Here is a 26,603-nt window from a genome sequence, read left to right on the forward strand (position 1 = left end):
ATTGAATTACAATTGTGTGGTAACATGAGTCTCTACAACCCATGTTTTCCTACCATTCTTTAGTTAGCTTACTGTTTTCAAGCTTTTTTAGTAATTACTTTTTTCTGTAGGTAGATAAAATGTAAGTAAATGAATGTATCTTTTATATATTTTAAATAATAATAGTTATTTTATATACATTGTTTTAGCCAAGCTTCTTAAAGACCTGGTTTTTCAACATCGCTAAGGGCCAATTAATATTTGAAAATTAACTCGTGTTAAAGCAGTATAACACGAAGATGTTAGCTACTGTGTGTTTAAGCTTTAGGTCTCAACTTAGAAATAATGGCCCAAATTTTTGAAACACCAGTCTTCTTTACTTTATAAAGTGAGAATATTCATTTAAATATTTACTAATTTAAGTATTATTACTTAGTATTTATTAATAACTTAAAGAGGGTGATATGGTAACAGTTGACTGCATATGCTGTGTATTTCCTATTCTAAGAACTGTGGCCAGTGTGCCTCAGCATTCCCTCCCAGAGACCTTTGCTTTGACAGTCGTGTAAGGTTTTCATTCTTGTTCCTCTCCTCCTCCCATGGTTTTTTAACTCATGTATTAAAACAAAATCTCTAAGCAGAAATGGGATATGGTAAGAGGTGTGGAAAGATTCCTAGGGCCCTTGCTTTGTGAAACACTGAACAAATACTGATGTGGTGTGGTTCCCCAATGTTTCAGTAAGGTTTCTTTGTGGGGGAGGTGCTTTGTCAAACTGATTCAACTAGCTTAGCAAATTCATAGGGGTGTACTTTTTTCCTTTTGCATTATACTGTAGGTTTACATTTTATTTTTCCTTATTGCAAACACAGAATCAAAGTATGAGGGGAAATGGCAGAAAACAGTATCAAGACTCACCTAATCAAAAGAAAAGAACAAATGGGGTCCACAGCCAGCCAGCCAAGCAGCAGAATTCCTTGATGGTAAGAGTTCCAGTCTCAAGCTAAGCAGGGAGTTTGCTCTTTTTAACAGTGAGGCAAGGGCATTTCCAAGGCATGTTCAGTTGAAAGACTGTTATGGGGTGAAACTGTGCAGTTTGCCCACTGAAATTTTTTTGGCTACTTTCAATTACAGGTTTGTTAACATTGAGTGACCCATGCCATACTTGCTCTTTATGTGGTTATTTAAATTAATTTTAATACTATGAAAACAGCGTGAAGTCAAACCTACTTTATAGAGGAAGTCCTTGGATATTCTGTTTACATTCTAAATAGAGTCTATATTATATTAATGAAGTTAAAAGTTTGAAAGGATATTACAATGCATTTTTTCCTTTAAGTTGGTGTAATTTAAAAAATGAAATATAGTCAGTATTCTGTAAAAATAACTGAGCATTTTAAAGCATTTACTTCCATTCTTTTAGTCTGTGCTCCAGAAAGTAATTCATAACTAAAGGTCTTGTTTATGTTTTCTGTTAAGTCCTATTATTTGTATGTTAAATTGTTTGTTGTAGCCTTATCTATTTTTCTTTTACAGTGGGTGATAATAGTAATTTTAAGTCTTTAGCAAAAATATTTTACCTGAATTCCTAAGGTGCTTTATATAACTTGGGGCTTACTGAGTTAAAGACTGTTAGACATCAGTCCTTCACTTACTATATTTCTAGACTACTGTTAGTAGTTTAAACTGTTAGACTACTTGTCCTTCACTTATTATATTTTTCCTGTCCGATTGGCAGCGACGACACAATATCCAGTTGTGTATTGTTGAGTGTATTGATAACACTTAAAAGAATATTTATCCCATTACTCTTTTTAATAATAGAAACTATATAAATAAATACTCATCCAAGAAGATAATATTAAATGCAGCATTGTAGATCTGTGCAGTAGACTACCATGTAGTTATTAAAAATGATGGTATAGATTTGTATTTATTGAAAGGGAAATATGTTCATAATACATTACATTTTATAAGTAGTATCCTTATTTCTAATAAGTGAGATAACTGGAAATGGTATATTGTCTGTTTTTTCTTTTATAGAAATGTGAAAAGAAACTTCATCCACGAAAACTTCAGGATAATTTTGAAACAGGCAAGTCATTTTCTTTTGAAAATCTCTGACTCACGGGATTTTTGTTTTGGCCTAGCCTTGATTTTACTGGAGTGTGTGATACAATATAATAAGCAGAAAGAGTTGCACATTTCTGTAGAGTTCATATTTGTGGTCAAGTTCTCTAAATATGAAACTGAGTATTTTAATGCTCAAGATGAAATTATTTGCCCTTTCAATGTGCTATTTATTTTGTAAATGTCAGGCCTGGGTGCTGTGCGTGAATGTTACCAGATAAATAATTGCTCAGGGTTAGAAGGGAAGTAGAGCCAAGTATTTTAAAGGTAAGGAGACCTCATTCTGTGTGACATACAGAATATATGTAAGAGGTACGCTGACTTCAGAAGGGTGCATTCCTCCTTTCTGGAGGTGGTGATTAACTTAAACATTTTTAAAATATATTTTATTGATTATGCCATTACAATTGTCCCATTCCCTTTATTCCCCTCCATCCTCCACCATAAACACTCCCTCTCCCTACATTCCCCCCTTTAGTTCATGTCCATGTGTCATAAGTTCTTTAGCTTCTACATTTCCCACACTACTCTTGCCCTCCCCCTGTCTATTTTCTCCCCACTTAATCTCTTAATCTCTTACTTAATTTCTCCTTAGTTAATCTCTATACCTTCTGTCCCCTTCTCCTCCTCCCACTCCCCTGTTGCTAACCCCTTATGTGATCTCCATTTTTGTGGCTCTGTTCCTGATCTAGCTGTCCACCTAGTTTGCTTTTGTTTTAGGTGTGGTTGTTAATAACTGTGAGTTTGCTGCCCTTCCACTGTTCATATTTTTTATTTTCGTTTTCTTAGATAAGTCCCTTTAACCTTTCATATAATAAAGGCTTGGTGATGATGATCTCCTTTAATTTGATCTTATCTGAGAAGCACTTTATCTGCCTTTCCATTCTAAATGAAAACTTTGCTGGATAAAGCAATCTTGGCTGTAGGTCTTTGGATTTCATGACTTGGAATACTTCTTTCCAGCCCCTTCTTGCCTGTAAGGTCTCTTGAGAAATCTGCTGACAGTCTGATGGGATAATCCTTTGTAGGTGACTGTCCCCTTATCTCTTGCTGCTTCTAGGATTCTCTCCTTCATTTTAGTCTTGGCTAATGTAATTATGATGTGCCTTGGTGTGTTCCTTCTTGGGTCCAACTTCTTTGGCACTCTCTGAGCTTCCTGGATTTCCTGGAAGTCTATTTCCTTTGCCAGACTGGGGAAGTTCTCCTTTATTATTTGTTCAAATAAGTTTTCCACTCGTGGCTGTTTCTTTCCCCCTTCTGGTACCCCTATAATCCGGATGTTGGAACGTTTAAAGATGTCCTGGAGGTTCCTAAGCCTCTCCTCATTGTTTTGAATTCTCATTTCTTCATTCTTTTCTGGTGGGGTGTTTTGTTCTTCCTTCTGGTCCATTCCATTGATTTGAGTCCTAGTTTCCTTTCCATCTCTGTTGGTTTCCTGTGCATTTCCCTTCATTTCAATTAGTTTAGCCTTCATATGTTCCTCTAATTTGTGACTATAATCAACCAGTTCTGTGAGCATCCTGATGACCAGTGTTTTGAACTGTGCATCTGAGAGGCTGGCTATTTCCTGGTCGCTTAGAGTTATTGGTTCTGGGCCTCTGGGGCTTTGAGTTCTTCTTGAGCCATCTTTTGGACTGTTTGTGCCTGTTATGTATCAGGATCAGAGCCCTAGGTTTTCACCAGAGCAGGGCAACTCATCACTGGGTTGTGATGCTGTATGTGGGAGCGGGGTCAAAGAGGAGCAATGGCGGTCTCGTCTGCCGGCTTCAGCCCCAGCTGCCACCGTCACCGGGGCCCGCGCGTTTCGTCCCACTGCACGCCACCTGTTTGGTTGTTTCTTCCTTCTGGTCCACTCTATTGATTTGAGTCCCAGTTTTCTTCCCATCACTATTGGTTCCCTGAGCATTTTCCTTCGTTTCATTTAGTTTAGCTTTTATTTTTTCATCTAATTTGTGGCCAGAATCAACCAGTTCTGTGAGCATCCTGATCACCAGTGGTTTGAGCTGTGCATTTGGTAGGTTGGCTATCTTTTGTTTCCTTAGAAGTATTGGCTCTGGGGCTTTGAGCTGTTCTGCTTGAGCCATAATGTTTTTGTCTTGTTGCACCTGTTATGTATGAGGGGTGGAGCCTTAGTTGTTCACAGGGGTGAGGCAACCCAGTCAACCCAGTCACTGGGTTGTGATGCTATATGTGAGGGTGGGGTCAGAGGGGGTGGGGTCAGAGGAGGAACAGTGGTGCTTCCTCTTTTGTCTCTCGGATTTCAGTCCCCTCTTTTGCTTCCCAAGCAAATTGGGCCCTTCTCCTTCTGGTTCCCTGGTGGGTGGGCTTGTGTATGTTCTAGGACCCTGTGGGTCTCTCTAGGACCCTGTGGGTCTCTCCAGGACCCTGTGGGTCTCTCCAATGAACTCTCCTGTGAAGCTGGGAGTCTGTTCCAGCACCTCAACCCCTGCAGGTTTTTTCAATTGGTGCTTTTAGGCTTTGCTTCCTGGGCCCCATCCATCTTGGCCACAAGTCTTTTTTTTTTTATTTTTAAGTTTATTTATCTTTAGAGGGGAAGGAGAGAGGGAGAGAAACATCAATGTATGGTTGCCTTTTGTGCGTCCCCTGCTGGGAGTTGGCCTGCAGGGAACTGGACTACAACCCAGGCATGTGCCCTGACTGGGAATTGAACCACGATCCTCTGGTTTGCAGGCCCGCGCTCAATCCACTGAGCTACACCAGCCAGGGCTGCCGCAAGTCTTTTTAAAAAAGTTTTAAAGGGTATTTTAGTGGTTATGCTATTAGTTTTCCCATTGTTTTTATCCTCCTCTACCTTGCTGCCTGCCTCCCACCAGCATTCCCCCCCCCTTAGTTCATGTCCGTGTGTCATACATATAAGTTCTGTGGCTTCTCCATTTATTATTATTATTCTTAACCTCCTCCTGCCTATTTTGTACCTACCAATCAATGCTTCTTATTCCCTGTGTCTTTTTCCCCATTCTCCCCTCTCACCCTCCTCACTGATAACCCTCCATGTGATCTTCATTTCTGTGATTCTGTTCCTGTTCTGGTTGTTTGCTTCATTTGTTTTTGCTTTTTAAAGGTTCCGTTGTTATAGTTCTGAGTTTGTTGTCATTGTAGTGTTCATAGTTTTGATCTTTTTCTTAGATAAATCCCTTTAACATTTCATATAATAAGGGCTTGGTGATGATGATCTCCTTTAACTTGACCTTATCTGGGAAGCACTTTATCTGCCCTTCCATTCTAAGTGATAGCTTCGCTGGACAAGAGTAATTTTAGATGTAGGTCCTTGCCTTTCATGACCTGGAATACTTCTTTCCAGCTCCTTCTTGCCTGTGAGGTCTCTTTTGAGAAATCAGCTGACAGTTTGATGGGAACTCCTTTGTAGGTAACTATCTCCTTTTCTCTTGCTGATTTTTAGATTCTCTCCTTATCATTAATCTTGGGTAATATAATTATGATTTGCCTTGATATGTGCTTCCTTGGGGCAAATTTCTTTATGACTGTCTGACTGGGTTTTCTGAATGCCCTGGAAGTCTGTTTCCTTTGCCAGATTGGAGAAGTTTTCTTTCATTACTTTTTCAGGCAAGTTTCCAATTTCTTGCTCTTCCTCTTGTCTGTCCGGCATCCCTGTGATTTGGGTGTTGGTATGTTTGGAGATGTCCTAGAGGCTTGTTGTACTATCTTCAGTTTTTTTAATTCTTGTTTCTTCTTTCTGTTCTTGTCGAATGCTTATTTTTTCCTTATTCTGAACCATTGATTTGAGTCCCGGTTTCCTTCCTTTCACTGTTGGCTCCCTATATATTTTTCTTTCACTTTGCATAGCTTTTACTTCTTTCTCAATTTTGCATTCATATGCAATTATTTCTGTGAGCATCCTGATCACCAGTGTTTTGAACTCTGCATCCGATAGGTTAGCTATCTCCTCGTTGCTCAGTTGTTCTTCTGAAGTTTTGATCTGTTCCTTCATTTGGACCATATTTCTTTGTGTTGGTGTACCTGTTACGTTGTAAGGGGTGGAGCCTTGGGTATTCATCAGAATGGGGCAACCCAATTATCTGCATTGTGGTGCTATATGCCGGGGAGGGGTCAGAGAGTGAACAATGCCACTTGTTGGGCTCTTACTTGCTTTCAATCACTTTCCCTGCTACGGATAAGTAAAATGGACCATTGTGGTGCTGGTTCTCGGGTGGGTGGGCTTGTATACATTCTATCTAGGTCCCAGTGAGTCTCTCCAATGAATTCTCCTTTGTGGCTGGAAGTTCTCCTGCTGCCTCAGCCCCAAATTGAGGCTTCAATTTGTTTGGGGTGTTGGAACCCTGGGTTGTGTTGTTTGCCTTGCTCCCTAGTTGGTCTCCGGGCTTATCTGCATGTGAACGGGACTGTCTGGTCTGCCCGTTGCTGCCTTGCCTGCCTAGTCTGCCTCCGTGCTGCCCCTCCACCCTTCCTGCTGGTCCGGATGACCTTTTCTTCAATTCTTTGGTTGTCATACTTCCATACAGCTTGGTTTTCTGGCAGTTCTGGGTGTTTTTTGTTTTTAAATTTGTTGTTGTCCTTCTGGTTGTGCGAGGATGGAAAGCATATCTATCTACGCCTCCATCTTGGCTGGAAGTTGGTGATTAACTTTTTAAAGTGGTACTAAGGATAGCTCTTATTAAAATAACATTTGGAACTTCTGCATCTTCAGTTATGAAGAGTAGGTGTGTGATCTGATTTGGAAAGTAATGCTGAAGAGTGGAGAAAGGTCTTTGGAAATACTGATTTAATGTACAACAGACTGTTTTTTCTTGGGTGGCATTTTGAATTTTATTAAATTACCTGTGCAGTGGTTATATACTTATTCACCATCTAATTTAAGGCTTTCATGTGAAAAAGTCTAAGAAATGAAAAAGCATTATAATATTTTTTGAGGGCTATCTGTGATTTAAGCAGGATAAAAGCTATTTTTAAAAAGATGTATTAATCCTACTTTGGAAAGTTAAGGTTAACTATGAAGAAGCCGAAATTATCATTTTAGTTCAGGTAAGTCATGGGGGTAGAAATACTTTTACTGAGATTTTTCTGGACATCTTGGCTGGTAGGGACATGGTCAGTTTATGTAACATGGTGATTTAATTAATGTAAGTTCAGGAATAAGTTAGTACACAAGATCTTTAAAAAGTCCGTGTTCAGGAACATTGAAGAAGGCACACTGTAACTTTGTATACCCAGCTTAGTTGGTCATGATATAGATAATATAACATTTGAGTTGTTTTAAGAAGGAAGTGTAAGAGGGATCTTGTCCTGGGAAACCTCACTTCAGACTTTTTGCCTCAGCCTCATGGTGTGTATTCCAAACACACTTTCCCAGTGAGGTCCCTGTTCTACTTAAAAAAACAAAATAAACAAAAGCACCCAAACCTGATTAGTTACTGCTTTGTTGTACTGTGGTTTTGAAAAGTTGTATTTTTCTTTAGGTTGATATATTCCCTGAAGATTGGTGAGCTCCAAATGAGGCTTTTGCTTTATTTTTCTAGAAATGGAATCTTTACAAATCTTACATTGTAATTTTAATCTTACAATGCTTACATTCTGATTTCTCTCAAGAAGCTCCCATTTTGGCATAGAATATATATTGTAGGTAAATAAAGGTATGTTCATTTTGAAAACAAGTAAATATTAGGGGTCTTAAAATAAGATTTTGAATATTTGTGTGGAAATCTGCAATAACAGAAATCCAGTTGAGTTTAGGGAAGGAAAATATCTTGGTGGTTTAACCTAGGTTAGATTTAGAGTGTTGGAGATAAAAATATACTATATAGGATGAATTCCTTTATACCAAAAGGTGAAGGTCTGTATTTTATTTCTTATTCAGTTACTGAGCTTATTTCTTTTGTTTTTTTACACAGATGCTGCATATGACTTACCTTGCTCTGGTGAAGACCAGTTGCTAGAACATGCTGAGGGACAGACTGTGGCATGTAATGGACATTGCAAGGTCCCCTTTTCATCCAGAGCCTTTTTGAGTTTCAAGTTTGACCATAATGCTATAATGAAAATCTTGGACCTTTGATAGCAGCACATGTGTTGTGGAAGTCCAAGAGCAGAGACCTGTCACATTTGAGTGGGTGTCTCTCTCGGAGCCTTACCTTTCTCAGGTGTTTTAAAGAAATGCAAGGAGGCAATGATGTTTCTGAAGAGATTATTCTCTGTGCAGAAGAGAGTAGAAAGAAACATGAATTTGGACTGTAAATGCAGTTTTATAACCTTTTTATACAAATGTACATTTTCAGTGTTTGGCTAATGAATTTAAGTTGCTTTTATGAGGGCATTTTTTTCCTGTGATTGTAATTTTTATTTTATATTCTGATCAAGAAAATAATGTTTGAGTTATCAAGTTAATGGGAATGGTCTATCTACTCATTTTAGAGATTACAGTGATAGTTTCCTTATTTTGAAGTTTTAAAAGAAACAATACATAATTTATTAAATGAACATAAGAGTTGAAATGTCATAGAAGTCAAGATTGCAGGTCATCTTCTCTGGTGGCATTTAGCATATTTCTTAGCTTTTAACCACCTAGGTTCTCTAATCCTCCTCTGCTTGAAGTTTCACTGAAAGGTTTTACTTAGAGCCAGCATCTGCTATATAATGTTCATGTTCAAAATGAACCCTTAGCACTCATTCAAGGACAAAGTCCTCAGCCTGGAGCGGGACAGAGCTGGTTGGTTGTGGAGTTGCTACTCTACCTTTGTGTTGCGCTACATGCAGTCGGTAAACTTGTGAGGGTAGCAGAGAACACGGAGGCCACGATGCAACAGCTGCCTCGGTCATGTCTTCGCCATCCTGCCGCCAGCCCTTAGAATTATATAGTGGTTTTGTTTTTGAGAAGGTATATTCTATATTACGGTTGTGTAAATACATATGGAATCTGACATTATTAGGTTTTATGTTGCATCTCAGTGTTGGTCTATGGAAACTGATGTTACATTCGGTTCCAGTCTGCAGTAGTAGCAGAGACTGACTTCTGTGAGCATGCTGCAGCCCCTGGGTGGGGAGTGAGAATGAAAGGAGTGTGCAGTTTCCCCGAGTACAAATAAAGCATCTCTCTGGGGGTGGGAGTTAGAACATAGAAGTAACACACGTAACTCCTAGGAATGTATTTTGCTTTTTCAGGATTCTTAAATCTAAATAAGGATGGCAGTGCCCTTTTTAAGGAGGATTTCATCTATAATCAAGGACAATCACCAGGGCTTCAATGGGGCTTTAGTCTGGGCTTCTTGTGACCTCAGTGAAGGTATTCGTCGGGGGTGGGGGAGATTGGTGTGAGCATATGTGTGTGTGTGTGTGCATCTGTCACGTGGGTCTAAAAATCGTTTTTTACATGTGGTATCCACAAAATATATCTCTGCTTGTAAATTTTATTGTAGAAATCTTTATTCTGTATAGATAGCCTATTTAATAGGGGTTCTATGTAACCCGTGGGGCTTTCAAAAGAAATACTATTCTAAGGAATTCACTTTGTATTACTTTGCTTTAGCTTTTAAATGGCTTGATTTTTAAAGGAGAAATTCTATTTATTAATGAAAGTGTCACCCTCTTGGTGCTAAGCAGGGGAATTCACAATTGCAACATTGTGTTTAGAATTAGGTAATTTACAATCCTGCATCTTTTAATGTGACAAACTTGTGAATCCTTTTGTGACTTTTTAAAAAATGCATTCTATGATTGTGTTTGGAAGTTCTTACTCTTCTTTCCAGAAATACAGCTGCTTTGCTTGGGTCTCCTTGAGCCATATTTATAGTTGGTCCCAGCGTTCCAGATACCTGTTAAATTGGTAAGGGAGTGAAACTTCATTTGCCTGGCAGGTAAATCATTTTCACTCATTTACTGTCGTCTGGAAACCATTTATTTTTAGTAATTTTGTATGTTGGGGTTTTTTTTTTTTTTTTGAGTACTATACTATGGTCATTCTTTCCGGTGCCTAGAGTTGGATTTTTCAGCTCTCTATTAAAGCGAAAGAGATTAGTTATCGAAAGTATGTCCTCTAATAGTGTAGAACCTTTTCAAGAACCAACACATTTTCTTTTCATTTACAGTGGTTTAGCCATAGTTCAATGATATTGCTGTTGTGCTGCCTCCACTAATGCACTGTGGCACAAAATAAGGTTATTGTTGGGAGGGATTTTGATAACTTGAGGCTTTTATCTATCTTGAGAGTTTGAGATAAACAAAAGTTATGTGAGTAAAGTAAATGTGTATGATGTGACTAAACTATGCAGAAAATGTTTGAGTTGGATGTGTCTGTTTTATGTATACCTGCTATACTTACTCCCTTGGACCCGTGTGTTAGTGTCTCGTTGTTCATGTTTCCTTGAGAAAGACCATGCTTAGCACAGAACTGGATTTCTCCTTGGAGAAAATTTAGCATGGTTTGAAGAAATCAAGTGATGAAGAAGTGTGCTGAATATGCAATAATTTACTCTCCTGTGTGCTGCATTCTAAGCTAGATGAGAACAGTAGCTGTGTTGGCTTCATTACGTTTATGTCTTTGAGAGAGAAATAGGTCTCTAAATCCACTTTTTAAATGTTCTTATGTTCCAACCTTATATGTTCCAAGGTTCAGTGCACTGTGAATCTTTTATTTTTTTAAATTTTGTAGGTGCTTTTATATATGACTGTAATGTTTCGTAAGATGTTAAATGAATTGTTTTTTGTACTTAACCATAGTAATCCAAAAGATAAGGGTATGGTTTACATGCTTTCACAAGTTTTCATTAAGAAATAACAAGAGAATGGCTTTAGGAATTTAAACAGTGATGCTTTTCTGAGACATGAGTGTTTGAAGATGTCTGAGAACCTAATAGAACTCTTAAGAGCATGGAAGAAATTTGAAGATGTTTGAAAATTAAGTTGGATCTCATTTTAATATATAAAGGCAAGTCTGTGCTGTCAAAGGAATTGTGGTTGCTGCTTTGAGCTTTGGATATCCTTATTTTTCTATTAAATTAGTACAGATAATGACATATAGTGAAATTTAGCAAAATTAATTTTATGCTATAAGATTGGGTTGGTACTTTGTCTTTTAGTAATTTGTTCACTAGTCCTCACTTATCCACGGCTTTGCTTTCTGTGGTTGTACCCACAAGCAGCTGTGGTCTGAAAATAATAAATGGAAATTTCCAGAGTTAATTAATAAATTTTAAATTGTACCTTGTTCTGAGTCATGTGATGAAACCTTACGCTGTGCTGCTCCCTCTGCCCAGGGCCCTGCATCGTCCCGTGGAGCATTGGATTCCCGTTGTACATACTTCCTGCCCACTAGCCACTTAGCACCTGTCTGGGTTATCAGCTTGACTCGTGGTATCACAGTGTTTAACCCTAATGTTGCGTAATGATGGCCCCAAAGAACAAGAGTAGTGATGTTGGCAACTTAGATGTGCCTCCTTTAAGTGAAAGGATATGTATATCTAGGAAGAAACAGTGATAGAGGGTTTGGTGCTATCCGTGGTTTCAGGCACCCACTGGGGATCTTGGAAAGCATTTCTGTGGGTAAGTGGGGACTACTGTAGTACCAACTAAAAAGAACAACTCTAAGTGAGTAGCATCCTTCTTTCAGGATTAAACTCTTCTATAAAACTTAACATACTGTAGTGGTCTTTAGAAATGTTCAGCTCCGCGTGCATGTGTATACTCAAAACATTTCATTACCTATTCCTCTCATTTAACTTTTTTTTTTGCGGGGGGGGGGGGTCCTCCAGTAATTAGTTAACTTGAAAAGTAAGGAGCGAAGTCAATTACAAAAGTTTGCCAAGTTACTTTTCTTACATCTCTTAGCTTTCTATATTTTTGTACCTTTGGACTTCCTTCTGCCGCCTTCAGAAATTTTGTTTTGATTGCCATCTATTGTCTCATTTATTCTGAGACAGTATTTTCTTTGCATGTTAATCATAATTTTAAGGCTATATTCATTAACATTTTTGTAATTGAAGAAAAGTAATTGTTACCTAGTAATTTTGACTTGGATGATTTTCTAGCCTGGAAAAGAGGCTTATTTATTGCTGTAATGTTAGATTAAAGCTAAACAAGACAAACTCTTATTTTGTCTGAAGGTGTTAATATCCTTTACCATTAAGTACCTGTTTCTAGGTAAACAGGTGTCAGTAAAACAACAGCTTTGTTAAACTATATTCATGATGGCTTGGGAGAGCCTAGCTAGAGTTCCTTATTTTGTATTCTGTCCTGAGACTTTAAAAGTGCATTTGTATAGCTGCCAAAAATTCTAAAAGTGAGATTATGATGGGTTTGCTCAGCATGCTTTTTCCCTAGAATTGAGTTACTCCTGGAGTCTGAACTCCTGTGTGATAAAGACGGCAGGTTGCAGACGGCCAGGAAGGCTCTGTCCGTGCTTTCTTCCAGAGCAGAGATCTGGATTGCAGTTTCAAGAAACATGGTAGGTTATTATTTAAAGTAAAAGTGGCCGGAAGGGAGAAGATAGGTATAGTTGCTGGGCAAGGAGAGCATAAGGAAGAAATTGTAGAAGATCAGTGAGTGCTCTATGATGTCCTAGGCTACAAATGTGAGCATTGCCTAGTCCAGGCAAAGTGGCGATTACCAGGTATGTTCTCCCAAGTATGGTTGCCAAGCAATCCAGTGAATCTGAAGTAAATGTTCTCACTTTAAAGATCAGCGTTTGAGAGTCTCATATTTCCTGTGCTGATACTTGGCCACTGCAGCCACACTGGAGTGCATGTCTTCCTTATAGGAACAGCACCCAGAGTGCACAGAGCCAGTCGCTTCATGTGGTAGCTGCTCCTTTGCCCTGAATGGTGATCTGTTCTTTTCCATCTGGTTGCCTGTGACAAACAGTAGCATTTACTCTTGAAATATGAAGTAGTCTATATATAGCTAGGGAACAGTAAAGCTACCTCTCATGCATGGGAGTGGATTCTTGAAGGGCTGGCTTCTGTGAGTTTAGTTGCTCAGAGATTAACATAAAATATTGTACAAAGAAATATAAATTTAAAAAAACTTAAATACAAAGTGTGTGGAAGTCTATCTTGAGAAATAGTCATAATTGAATCTTTAATCTGGGTCCCCAGATTAATGAAATGACTAATTAGATTACATTTGTCTTGGGTCTTCTGTGGGTTGCAGGGAGATGGTCTAGCTGTGGTAGCAGTTTGAAAAGCAAAATCTAAAAGGAACTTAACTTTGGCAAGGTGCTTTGCATTAACTGTGTAGTGCTGGGGAAAGGGACTCAATACAGCAATCAGGTGCTTTTGTTAACTCTGTTCCGCACAGACACTCCTCTTATTAGACTTTAGTTTTTTAGTCCACTGCTGGAAGAATAAGACCCTGAACATATATTTGTTATTTTTGATGGGAGGATTCTTGCAGTTTTGTGGTGGGGAGGTTATTGGCTTCTCTCAGTTGTACCACTTGACCTGTTTCTTAATCTTTTTTCTTGGTGGGACTAGCCAAGAGGAAGCGATTGAGTCCCTCTCCCTGTTCTCTACTCCCTTCTCGTATTGTCTGTGTTGTAGAAGCTTTTTTTCTTCTCTTTTTTTATTAGTGCTCCATACCCATGGTGCATCTGCCTCTGAAATTTGCAAGCAGTGATCATATCTTGCCTTTGAGTTGATTTCGATGACCCTTGGGCCATAAGCACATTGGAGGACTGTAAACAAACACCTGTGCTATTTTCCGTCACTCAGTGTATTGGGAACAAAGAGAACTGCATTTCTAGGGTGAGATGGGCAGTGTTCTTCTGGCCCTCAGTCTTAGTTAATATTCTTAGACTGTGATCTTCTTAAGGGAGAATATAACAATTAGTTTTTAATTCATTGAATCTGAGCTATCTAAAGCAATCTGTAGCTACAACCTATGGTGTGAAACATGTGGGGCACAAGTCTACATTGTTAGTCATTTCCAAGCTTTTAGTTAGCTAGTTCTTTGTAAAATGGTATCTTGGCTTATGCTTTTGTGATATTTAGGAACAGACTATGGATGACAGCAAATAAATGCAGAAGTTTTCGACAGTGAAAGAAATAAAGGCAGTAACTATTCCTTAGCAGTTTGGTTGGTGGGTTGTGCTAGTACTTTGGGGACAGAGTGGCAGTGGACTTACGCCCTTTGTGTATTTACCTACGGTGTGCGCCGACCCAAAAGCACGTAAGACACCTACCTGCAGGCGTTCCCCTGAGCCTCTCACTACTGTCGTGGGGCACTGCTGCCTTGCTGTTCATTTTAGGTTCATGTTCCGATCTTGTCCAAGTATCTTTTAGTTTCAAATGCAAGTGTCCAAATAACTCTTTGATTTTGCTTTTTTACTTCAGAATTAGGACAGGAGACAGTTAAACCTGACCTCCATTTTATATTACAAATCTTTTCCTTCAGTAACAAATAGGGTAGGAAAATAAAATCATGAACTATTTTACATACATATATTTGTGTATATATATATATATATACATACACATTTTTTTTCTTACAACTGTTTCTGAAGTTTGCCTATTGGCTTAATACCTTATAAAACTGTCTTTGGTAGGTACTGACTCATACAATTCAGATATTTAATTTTACTTGTTAACTTTAATGAAAATTCCAATCTTATTTCAGAATAAAATGGGTAATCAAGTGGAATTATAATTCATGTATTAGATAATTTAAAGGAAATGTTATAAGTCTTTTGTCTAAGCAGAATAAAGGCAAACTATTTAGTTTGGATGGGAAGGGAGAAAGAATTGATTCCATTTTATACCCTGTTTATTTCCAAAGCAAGATACGAACAGATGTCTTTTATGCTGTGGGGACTAGGTAATGCTCGTGGAAGATGTGTGGTCTTAAAAATGGTTTTCTTGGGAATAGTGTTAGTCTGAAAAACGAAGATATTTAAAAAGCTGGTAGAAAAAAACTGAAATGGTTTCACTAAGAATGATACTCAATTGAGAAAACTGGACTTCAGACTAAATGTGATTACTGTCACTGTTAAGTGAAATGATTTAACATTTAATTTTTGCCTTAAATTATAGAAGCATTTTATTATTTTACCTTAGGGAATTTTACTGTTTGGAGAAAGACTGTGTAAGTAAACTTTACACTGAGAGTGATTCTGTGTATATATAGTAATGAAGTTCTTGGTGCTTGTTTTGGTTAATTGTCAAACATTCAGGGGGAGCAGAAAAGGAGCCCCCAAATACCTGCCAGGGTCACCCTGTAGGAACAGCAGCTGCTGCCTTTAGAGCGGGTTTATTACATTCTGGCTTTTTATCTTTCCCTCAGTGTAAATGACGGATTTTTAATTTAAATTGGGTGTGGCTGTCATAAAAAAGGAGTGACTCGTGTTTATTAATTGGGAGTTAATGTTTGTGGGATTACTTTGCACTTCCAAAGTTTTCTAGAAGTGCAAGCTGAGAAAACAAATTCCTGTGTCTTAATGGTTATGATGTTCTTTTTGAAAGCTGTTTGATGTAACACCAATTTAGAAATTGCAACATACAATTTGAATGATGGAAGGTTACCATTGTATTTAAAAAATTTTCTTTTCTGTTGATTGTTCAAATACTGGCTTTCTGTAAAAACATTATCATGTTAAATTTAGACTGTAGTGCAATATCAATAAATTTTGCTGCTTGGGCAGTTTTACTTACTACCTTAACTTGTTTTCTGCTGTCACTTGTTGTTATAGGTTCCAAGTTGCTCATATTATGGTTGCATCTCTTTGGACCAATAACAAATGACAAGTATAGGATACAGGTATGCTTATATGTAGGAAGAAATAATAAGATGTAGAATGTCTCTTCAAAAATGAAAGAACTGGTATGTATTTTCCACCTCAAACAATTACAGCTTGGTTGTTGCTTTAAAGGAAGATTTTACTATGAGTTAGATACATAAAATCCAGCAATTCTTACTAGAATCAGGTTTTTAGTGTTCTTGGATTTCAAGAAGAAAGAAATACATTCTTCTCTACTAGAGACCTGAATTTTGTGATATTAAAGTGATCAAGGTATATTGTACTCTTACTGTCAAAGGTACATTGCTTTGATAGTGAGAAGTGACATGTTGCAAGGCTGTTTACCATACTTTTTATAGTCACGTATGACTTGCTTGTATTTCAAATTCTTGATTATATAGTGATTCCTCACCTATAGTGAGAGTTACCTTCCAGAGACAGGTGAAAATCGCGAAGTAGTGGTGTTGTATTTATTTTATTATTTATGTATATTTTAAGGCTTTATAAACCCTTCCCACTCTTACATACTCTTAAACCTATGTGATTTTAACAACATATAAAATTCTATATGGGTACTCACCGGTGGAGTATATAGTCATCCCTTGCTCTATATCATGGTTCACTTATTCCGGCTTCACTTTTTTGCGGGTTTTAAAAAACCCACCATACAGTGAAGCCACAATAAGTGAACCACAATATAGCGAGGGACAACTGTATTCCATTTCAGTAATTTAAAAAGGAAAACTATTCTTTAATAACTTCCCATTCATACCAAACTTGAAAAGGCAGCCAAATAAAAATTGGTGATAAATGTGGTTTCTTTGACTGTGCTGACCTTATCTAGTCTGGCTTCTAGCCTCTGTTTTGCCTAGAACTGGTGATCTAATGTGGGACATCACAGGTTTGATATTTACATTAGGTATACACATAGCATTACAGGAGGGCAGTCTTACCCTTTAGTGAACACAGGTAAAGTACATCTTGGAATTAGAAATATTTATTCAGAATATAAGAATGTTTGTAAAATATTATAAATGTCTTTGTATAAATAAATGGAGATTTTAAAAAACAATTCTATATCAAATAACACAAAGTAACTATTTTACAGCGGCTAAAACTAAAGGCATCTGGAAACATTTAAAGCATACAGTAAAGAATCTAGAACATTACAAGGTTATAGTACAGGCGCTAAGTGGCAACTTTAAAGGAGACTTTCAGTACAGACAGTGGAACAGTACTGACAGGTGCAAACTTAGTCACGTGTGCGTTAATAACTGACAGTACATTCAAGTGGTGTAGAATAGCACATTGTCAAATAATGGGAAACTTAAATCTCATGCAGGGTAAATAAGTCGACAGTGTCTAAAACACCAGAAATGTGCACTGGGTTCAGTCTTCATACAGAAGCAGGTTACTAGGGGCTCCTACTCCCTCAGCAGTCCTGACAGGAGCACTATAAGTGAATACTAGGAGTTCTACAAACAGAACATTTCCACACGGATTTGATTTGCAAAAAGTGCAAAAGTGAATGTAGAGCAGGAACAAGTGAGCAGGTAATCAGTGTGAATGGAGGAGTTTTGTATGTAGCTTGGTTGTTCTGTTGAGCTAGTATTTCAGATGATTAGTGGATGAGTGATTTGTATCTGCCTTGACTCTGGAAAAATCGGGTGCCACTGGTCAAGGATATGATTATCCGATACTGTTTGCTATTGCTGGGACAGAACGATTCTAGTCTTGGCCACATACAAAATCTCAGATGTGAGCAATAGGGAATGTGTCCAGTATAACTCTTAACCAAAAATGTAAATTGTATGTGAAACTAGATTCCTTTACACAAAAATTCATGAACAGCTGCTATTCCAACTTACACCCTTTTCCACATGTGTATTTTTTAATAGCTCGGTGATGCCGTGGTAGCAGCCAGCATCACATTAATTGGTAATTCTGATTCTAGTTCTAAAAAGTTTGTGCTTGATAGCCTGTGGCATATATTAGTGAATACAAATGTCGTCCGTGAGAAAGTGAGTGTGTGAAACAAAAGGACCTGCAGGAGGACACAGGTTCAAGGCTAACTTCAAGCTGGCCTGTATACACATGAGGTTTCAGTGAACTAGAATAGGATTTGAATAAACCAGGGAGAACTGTGTGTGCAGCAAAGGCATAATTTGTTTTGTAACTAGTTTTGTGTCTTTTACAAAGTAGGGCCCAGCCTCTAAGCACTAGGGAGTCTGGAAACCTCAGTGAAAAGTGGTGATTGTATTACTTGTCAAATAGGACATGCTTTTGGGTAAATAGAAAATAATTGCTATATGATTTCAGTGTCACCTACTATAGGAAAACAAAAATGTACATATGTCTCCCACCCCGTAATAAAACACCCTTGGCAATGCTATCTGTGACTATGCCCTAATTAAAGTCAATGCAAACATTCAATCAGATAACTCTTTCCCCCTTTGGCCTCTAGAATTAACTGTAGCTCTGCGTGCTGCATCTAGAAATAGGTACAGCTGTAAACTTAGTGAAAATGATGAAATTTTTCACTTTAAATAGTTTCATGGATGAGACATACTCCAAGTTTTATGTATTTCCAAATAACTTAAAACTTTTTGGAACCTTATGACTTTCAGAAGTCATTTGTAAAAGGTGGGCTTTTTTTTGGTAGTCTTGATGTCTTTCTTGTCAGTTCACTTAAAACACAAGTATGGCACCCTAAACTCTTGAGATGTTTAAGATAATGAGTGATAGAATTAATGGCATGATCATTTTTATGGGCCATGGGAAAACAACTTTAGAGGGAAACAGGCAGCTACAGAGGTTCTTAATTCACACTACTGACACAGGCAGTCCTGCTCAGATCAGGTGACTGGGGAGCATTTTTCCATTTGAAATGTAGTCTGCATCAGGAGTCCCCAACCAGACGTGGCTGGTGAGCCAGTGAAACTTCACTGGCATTACCACCTGAGCTCAGTGCCCCTGCCCTTTCATGGAAAAGTTGTCTTCCAGGTGCAGAAAAGGTTGGGGACCGCTGATCTATGCAGAGCTAGGGACTAGGAGACTGTCAGATACTAGATACGTAAGAGCATTAAAATCCTTACTAGCCACATCTTAATGATTTTTTAAGAAAAAGCCTTAGAGGCTCTAATTTCTGGAAAAGTAGAATAACAAAGCTCTGATTCCGAGTTCCCTAAGGTTCCTGTAAAGTATTGCTGCAGGCTCAGAGGAAAGATTAGTAAGAAGTACATGCATCTCAAAGGAGAATTAAGCAGTTATCTTTAACTGGCACTTCATTTTTTGTAGACCTAACATTTCCAGTTTCAGGCAGCATGATGTTAACTTCAGACACCTGGCATGCCATGCCAGCAGATGGCAACAATGAGACATCTAGTATACCCCTGGGGTCAGGGCATGGTTAAGTGTCAACTGTCCAATGACGTAGATGTTTATCATGAGTAGGTTTTGGTGAGTCTCAAATAACACCTTACCACTTTTAGGAGTCGGTGTCGGTTTTGGTAGCTGTGGGACTTGGCAGAGCATCAGATAGATGCAGTGGCGAGGTCCACACTGATGGCACGCCGGTGACAGAAGACTCTTCTGATTTTTGCCTCAGTTCAGTGGTATGAGATACACTGCAAGAGAACTGTGAGGTGGGCCCTTTCTCCTCATGCCCATTGCTCTAAGGGCCAAAGACTGAACTCAAAAGGTTAACTGCCTAAAAGGGGTAGGAAGTCAAAAATAATAAAGGTCTGAAGATTTTTTAAACCTCATACAAGTTACAGTTAAGAACATTGTTTTACCCCTGACAGAGATGTTGATTAAAACCATCTTGTATTCAGAAAGGGAACAGTTCAGGTTGCAAAAAAGGAAGATTACCCAGCACCTGCAGGCATCCAACAAGGCAGTTTCAGTGGGCTCTGCAGTCGGCATAGCCCAGTGCCTGTTTGCCTTCAGCAAGGATTTTATCTTAGGGAGTCTTTGAAAAATACAAGGAAAGGAAATCAACTATTTAATAATAGCTTTTTTATTCTGCACATTTAGAAAAGTAACAGTGTTACTGGGGAAATAGTTTTTACCCAATCACCACATATTTAAGAAGTACTATGTTGATGTATAAACTGAAAATGAGGCCAGCAGCTTCAGTAATACAGGGGCTCCTAATTGGAAGAGTGGAGCCTTGGTCTGGAGAGGCTCCAGGACCCTACAAGGGTGGGCTCTCAGTTCTAACTTGGGGCAAGCATGGTAGGGCGACAGACAGGCTTTGATTCCTGTGTCTGCTACACTTTCCACTGGCAAGAGAAAGCCAAGGCTGCATTCCCACCTTGCACGCACGTCCCAGTTAGCTTGTAGGAGGACGTTTCCCTAGGCAAGCTGGGAAAACTGATTTTTCCTGTTAAACCATTTTTGGACATACTTTTCAACCAAAACATTTTCCTTCTGACAAAACGAAGTTTTACCCAAAGAGTAAAAATTGATTTTAAGAAATCACAAACAAGAACCAACTCTGACTGACTGATTCATAACAGACACAGTGAGCAGAGCACCCAGGGGCTGGCTCCTGCAGACTGACACCAGGCGACTGAAGATCTGGCAGCCTCACTGCCTACCTGAGAAAGTTGACTGCTTTGGGGTTGAGACTCTGCCCTCCAAGGCCGTAGCTCCAGTGTCCTCCGCCAGAGTGCAGAAGGCTGAGGAACAGGATTCATGCGCTCTGAAAGCCGATGTTTAGCTGTGGACAAGGGGACGCTGATGCAATGACCTGGCCATAAGCAAAACCTTGTGAACTGTGGCACTGCACTGGGACATATTTCTCATAGGGCACTTGGGTGGATCTTCAGGTGCCACAGAGTAAATGGCAAGTGGTCCTTTAAGATGTCTGAGTGGAGGGCAACTACCAAAGCAAGACTGAAACAGTGGAAGAGGAATAATGAGTGTGAGATGGAAGCCCTTCCTGAAAGAATTCAGGTACTTTGGTCCTACCCAGTCCTGTCAGCATTTTGCTTGAAATTTAACCTGTTTAAGCACCATATGCTAATGATCACCAAGTCTGGGGGAGAAAAGGAAGGAAGCCGCGAGGAGGACCATTTCCTCACCCCCTGCCCTTCATCACAACGGGAGTGAAGCCTTGAACCGGTGGTTCAGTAGCAATCTCTTCAACAGATGGGATCAGCCTGCAAAATAGTAACTACTCGGTGTCCTGTCTCTTGCCCTTAGAGAAACAGAGGCATTTCCAGAGCTGTATCTGTACTCCTGTGGGTGAACTCTGGTTCATGCAAACAGCAATTATAGAGTGCCCAGGGGTGAGGAAGCATTAAAAATCCTCCTCTGTCCTTGAAGAAATTCCAGATAAAAATTTAGTTCCAATACATGCCATCAGCCCAGCTCCTAGCCTTGGCTGTTGATAAGGCCCCATCAGGTGGGGCCGTCCCAAAATTAGGAGAGCACCCTCCTGGGCCCTGCCTCCACAGTGGGAGCTGAAGGCAGTCTCATTCCCCTATACACAGCTGTTCAGGCACAGCCCGGGGCTTGCTCGCCCTGTAACTTCCTATCTAGGACTCTGACACCTATGTACCATCTGCTGTGTGACAGCTTGTGTCTCAGAGTCAGTAGGTGGGACTTAAACACCAAAGCCGCCTTACAGTGAATAAATCTAGATACCAAGACATATACACACCCGTGTGTGTCAGAGTTTTCCCTCCGAAGGAGGTCGGAGGAGAGATCGGGGACACCAGAGATAAGGTCACTATCTACCAAACTGAGGCAAAGAGTGGGAAATCCTATCAAACGCCTGGGACACTGCCAGCGCTGAAAGCAGAAGCCAGGCCTGCTGAGCACGCACACAGCAGGTATTTACATGCTGTCCGTGAGTCTGCGGGACACAGTCCACATGACGTCACCGGGAACGCTCATCCCCGAGGGCTAGTCCGTGGCACTACTGTCCAGGCACTGACCTACCCGCCAACCTTCCTTAATTCTCCCAACAGGTACTCTGTCCCCAGGCCCTTCTCTTTTCCGCAACCCACTACAGTTGAGCTTTCACGGGCAGAACTTTGGGGCCTGAGTGCCGATTAAAGTGAAGTTTCATTGGTGTGTGGCCTCGAGTTCTCCTCCTCCAGCAGAGCTATTCTCTGCTTGAGCATCCTCACTTGGGTCTCGTGTCTCTCCACCATGGCCATCATCTGAGACTCCAGCTTCTTGAGTTTGTTTTGATGCTTCTTCTTTGCTTTCTCGTAGGCGGCCACCAGGTTGCTGTGGGGAGACAAGGAAATGAGAAGCTTCCCCTAAGGCAGCACTGAGACACACCGGCCTGTCCAATGGGCAGCCAGTTCCAGCAAGCACCATTCTGGAGAACGTCACTCAGCCTCCTCAGTAGGGACCTGAGGTCAAATGGTTAGTGTTTCAGCTCTCACAGCCCTTCATCTCTGAGCTTAACCATGACTGCTCAGCTGACTGCCAGGGGCTTGTCACTGACACATTAGGAAGGTTTAAACCAACCATCCAAACTAGCCACATGCAAAACCAGCAGAAAGGCAGCTGGATTCCAGAAATACGTCATTTAAATACGGATACTGTATCTGTCATTCCTTGGCTGCCTGCAACAGATGGTCAAGTGTAAGATATGGGAAGGAGTTTCTCTCGCACTTTAGTCTGAGTGACCTCACTGAGGATGAGGGCGGAGGGGCTGTGGCCATTTCCCTTCATTCTTTGGACCAGTGGGACTCTGAGCACACAGGCTATCAGAAGCTGATGCCAGCCTGATACAGAATCTAGGCCTCTGAGCTGTCCCCTCAAGGCGGGGCAGGGATGAGCCCAGGGCTAGGCAAGTCCTGACACCCTCTCTGGTCCCATATGGCACCTCCCCCGCCCCCCCCCACTACACACACACCTTCCATGTGCATTCAGATTCTTCAAGACTGGCCCGAAGATGAACCCCTGAGGTGCCTGAAAGCCCCTTCAGGGGAGGCCTGTGAGGTCCTGTATTTTCTACCTACAGTCTTAATCTGTTTCAGAACAGTGTATTTGCCAGTAGAAGCAATTGTGAGAATCCAGGCTGTCTTCTATTAAACCAGACACTGAATAAAACAATTTTTTTAAAAAGCCAGACATTATAGAAATGTGCAAAATTGTAAAAACAGTGCCACTTTTGGAAAAATAAGGTATATTAAAAAAAAATAAAGGTCATTTATATTACATGTAGTTAAGTTTTTTATTCAACAAATTAAGGAAAATTTTTAAAAATTTCGTTTCTAAAATGGTGTCAATAGATAGTGATAAGAACAAAGCTCTTTGAGGTCCTCAGTTTTTTATGCGTATAAAGGAGTTCTGAACCCACAAAGTACCACTGGCCCTATACACAAAAGGGGTTTTTTACCTGTTGGCTCTCTTTAGGTCATTAACAAACTCTGCTGATTGCTGGTGTCGGATTTCACTGCTCTTGGTCAGTCGTTCCAAGGCACTCACCAACTCTTGAACCCTGGCCTTTAACTTCTTTTCTCTGTATCAAGGAGAGACAGACAGCGTGCCGTGGGTGACTCAGGGCAATGATGGAGGTGGCTGCTACCTGGGAAGTGTGCACCTTGCCAAGTCAAAGGCAGGCAAGGGCACAGGAGCTCCCTTTCCCGGAGTGGTGCCAGGAGGCCTCACCTCTGCACCCCTAAGGCCGATCTGAGTCAGCTTCCTTCAATGCTAAGGGCTTTAGAAATCTAAGGTATAAGTCACAAAGGAACAAGACAGGCGGGATGTCTCCCAGATGGAGAAACCCAGCTGACCTGGAGTCCCTCTGCGGGCATGCCAGATGCTCCTCAGCCAGTGCAGCTCGACCACAGAACCTTGTCGCAGCCCCACACCCTTCTCCTCCAGGTGTCCCCAGCATCTCCTGAACCACTCAGGGATTCATGCACAAAGCCTCTGCTCTTGTCCAAGGGCAGTCTGCCTTGGACAAATCCCTGCTTACTGAAATCAACATGGTCCTACCTTGCAAAACAAGCACAAAAAGGTAGAGGAAGTAGAATTGACAGTATTCTCTTTTTAAAGGTCCTTGTTTCCCTTTAAAGTACTGAAATTATATGGGCACTTTAATTTGACTTCCCCCACCCCCACCCCACAGTGTTTCACATTCTGTGGACTCTTTACTGCTACAGCAGTAACCCAAGTTAACTGACAAGGGGTCAGTTATGGGAGGTTTCTGGTGTCTGTTCAGCTGATTGCCTCCCTCTGATTCCCACAAGACCCAGGGCAGGGGGACATTATGACCACCCCGCCTCCCTGTGCGCAGCAGCACTAAATCATATCACAGGCATCATCGCGGATCTTCCCTCATCTGCTTCGTGCATTCGAGCTCAGCAGACTCCCCAGAGGCACACAGGCTCCAGGGTCACAAGAATCTTGGTTGGTTTTGCCCTGACGTGTCCCCCGTGCTGAGCACCATGCCTGGGTGACGGCTGCTCAGTGACAGTGGTTAACACAGTTTTGGAATAAGTCAGAGTATTTGTTCCTTGGACCATACTAAGGAACCAGAATTTATGGAAGAAATTCCTCGTTATGAGGAGTGCAAATTAGCATGATTGTGTTGGAAGGCAATTTGGCAGTATCTGACAAAATGAACATGCCCCTTGACTAAGCAACTTCATTTCTAGGAATTTTTCTTTAGAAATAGTGCAGATGCCGAAAGATAGATGAGATTACAGGTGCATTCACTGCAGCTTTGGGTCTAACAGCTCAGAGTGGGACACAACCAGGGTAGGGTCTCCCCACCACTCTGCCACTTAACAGGTGCAGGTCAAATGCACCTGGCACGGTGTCCGATGAACTGTCAAGTGGAAAGGGTGAGTTCTCTTCGATGCTGTTTTTGCAAAAACAAAAAGTCTAGTGAACTGACAACAGACCGGAAGACTAAACACCACTCAGCAAAAGTTAACTCACAGAAGAGGGATGACAGGCAGCTTTCATTTTCTATTAGGTTGGCCAAAAAGTTCCTTTAGTTTTTTTCCCTACGTTTGGCTCTGGTAGCACTTAGTTGTCTTTAATGTCACTTAAAACAATTTTGTTAGATTGTATTGTGACAGCTGTCATATCAGTGTGCATTAAAAAAACATTAAAATTGGAAAATTTTTGTGCAGCCACGTTAATATTGAAGATGGGAGAAAATATGCAGTATTTTTGGCACATGCTTTATTATTTCAAGAAAGGTAAAAATGCAACTGAAATGCAAAAAAAAGGTTTGTGCAGTATGTGAAGAAGGTGCTGTGACTGATCAGACGTGTCAAAAGTGGTTTGCAAAGTTTCTTGGTACTATTGACATTTTGGCCAAAAATTCTTTGCTGTGGGGCTGTCTGATGCATTGGAAGACGTTTAGCAGCACCCCTGGCCTCTACCCACTAGAAGCCAATAGTGGGAAATAGCTGACATACTCAAAATATCCAAATCAAAGTTTTTATAAATAATTTATGAAGAACTGCGTGAAAATTTTAAACTTACCCTGCTTTTGTAAACTGTGAGGTCTATGCTTCCAACAGGAGGGCCTGGGAGAGTGACCTAGGTGAGGACTCTGCCAATGGTTCAGAGGCTGGTTCTCCCCTTCCTGGCTTTTCAAATATCTGCATCTTTCATGTTTCCGCCTCCAGCTACTGTTAGTGCAAGTCAGGCTTTCCAAACAGTAATAAAGGAACTGCGACACAAAAATCCTGACCTGCTTTTGTGAGTGAGGCTGAAAGGGGAAACTCTTTTAAAGTGAAACCTGACAACTAGCCCAAGTCACATCACTGCTCATTCTTCAGGAACTATCCCTCCGGCAGAGTGCATCCCACTGGCTAAGGATGGGGCTTTCTCCTGGGCCCCAGCAGCCACCCCGAAATTTGGCTGCATTTCTTCCAGGTGCCTGAAGGTGTCACCATTTCCTGCCAGAAGTAGGAACAGTTTCTTGGGTGCCAGCTCCCTCCCTCGCCACCCTCCACCTTGTCAGCTGGGGCAGGTTAGGAGACTGGGAAGGATCCTTTCCCTCTGGCTAAAAATAGGAGAGCCATTTCTCCTACATTTTGTTACTGTTTTGAGTCTCTTTTCTTTCTAAAGTTGATTAATAATGCAAAGGGAAAAAATATTGTGACAAGAATTAAAAATTATCATGAACTCAATAAATTTACAACAAAAAAATTGTCCAGAGCAATACCGTTATCCTCCACCCCAAGTCCATCGATACCCCTCCGAGCCACCCTGTAGACAATGGAGAATATGGAACTCCCAGTGCCCTATACCCCCAAACCAAGGGCTTCCCTAGTCCCCAGAACCCTGAGAGACCAGAGCACACTGCCCAGGCCTGGCCGGCTCTCTTGAAGGACAGAGCCCAGGAAGGCAGGTGGGGCCTCACAGACCTGGTCTCTGCTCTGACCCTACATACTCGGAGCACCAGGACTTGGGCCTGGACCACTTTCTGCAGTTCACTTTCTTCACTTGATTCTCTCCATCCCCATTTTTCTAAATAACATGTTAAAAGCCCCAATCTTTATCTCCAGGCCTTGTCTGGGATCTCTGGGTTTACCTGACATCTCTGCTTAGGCATCTTCAACTTGACGTGTCTGAGGCCGGCCTTCTGAGATGGTCTCCCAAATCCGTCCCTCCTCCCTTGTCAGCAAGGGGCAACGCCATTGGCCCTCATCACTCGTCCCTTCCCCTGGACCTCCACAGCAGTTCAAGAGCGAACCGTGCCCACCAAAGCCCACTTCTGCCAGCACCTGCAGGGCGGTCACTCCTCACCTCCCCATGGTGTCGGCGGCACCTCTCCCTCCTCTA

At 40.8% G+C, this 26,603-nt stretch overlaps 2 protein-coding genes across 4 annotated transcripts in view; one reads left to right on the forward strand and one right to left on the reverse strand.

Moving 5' to 3' along the window:
* The window catches only part of DCP2 (decapping mRNA 2), a 64,954-nt gene extending 49,208 nt beyond the window's left edge, over positions 1-15,746 (forward strand). The window contains exons 9-11 of the mRNA XM_037032460.1: positions 850-960; positions 2,021-2,072; positions 7,996-15,746. Of these exons, the coding sequence (XP_036888355.1) occupies positions 850-960; positions 2,021-2,072; positions 7,996-8,159 (327 nt within the window). The 3' untranslated portion in view covers positions 8,160-15,746. The remainder of the gene's footprint in view (positions 1-849; positions 961-2,020; positions 2,073-7,995) is intronic.
* Positions 15,747-20,217: 4,471 nt separating this feature from the next.
* Positions 20,218-26,603, reverse strand: part of MCC (MCC regulator of Wnt signaling pathway) — a 403,428-nt gene continuing 397,042 nt past the window's right edge. For all 3 annotated transcript variants that reach the window (XM_037032292.1, XM_037032291.1, XM_037032293.1), the window contains 2 exons: positions 23,191-23,313; positions 20,218-22,067 (listed from right to left, as the gene is read on the reverse strand). In XM_037032292.1, the coding sequence (XP_036888187.1) occupies positions 21,887-22,067; positions 23,191-23,313 (304 nt within the window). In that variant the 3' untranslated portion in view covers positions 20,218-21,886. The remainder of the gene's footprint in view (positions 22,068-23,190; positions 23,314-26,603) is intronic.

Source organism: Sturnira hondurensis, unplaced genomic scaffold (genome assembly GCF_014824575.4).
Source record: "Sturnira hondurensis isolate 20B ecotype Veracruz unplaced genomic scaffold, ASM1482457v3 Scaffold0021354, whole genome shotgun sequence".
NCBI classification, from domain to species: Eukaryota; Metazoa; Chordata; class Mammalia; order Chiroptera; family Phyllostomidae; genus Sturnira; species Sturnira hondurensis.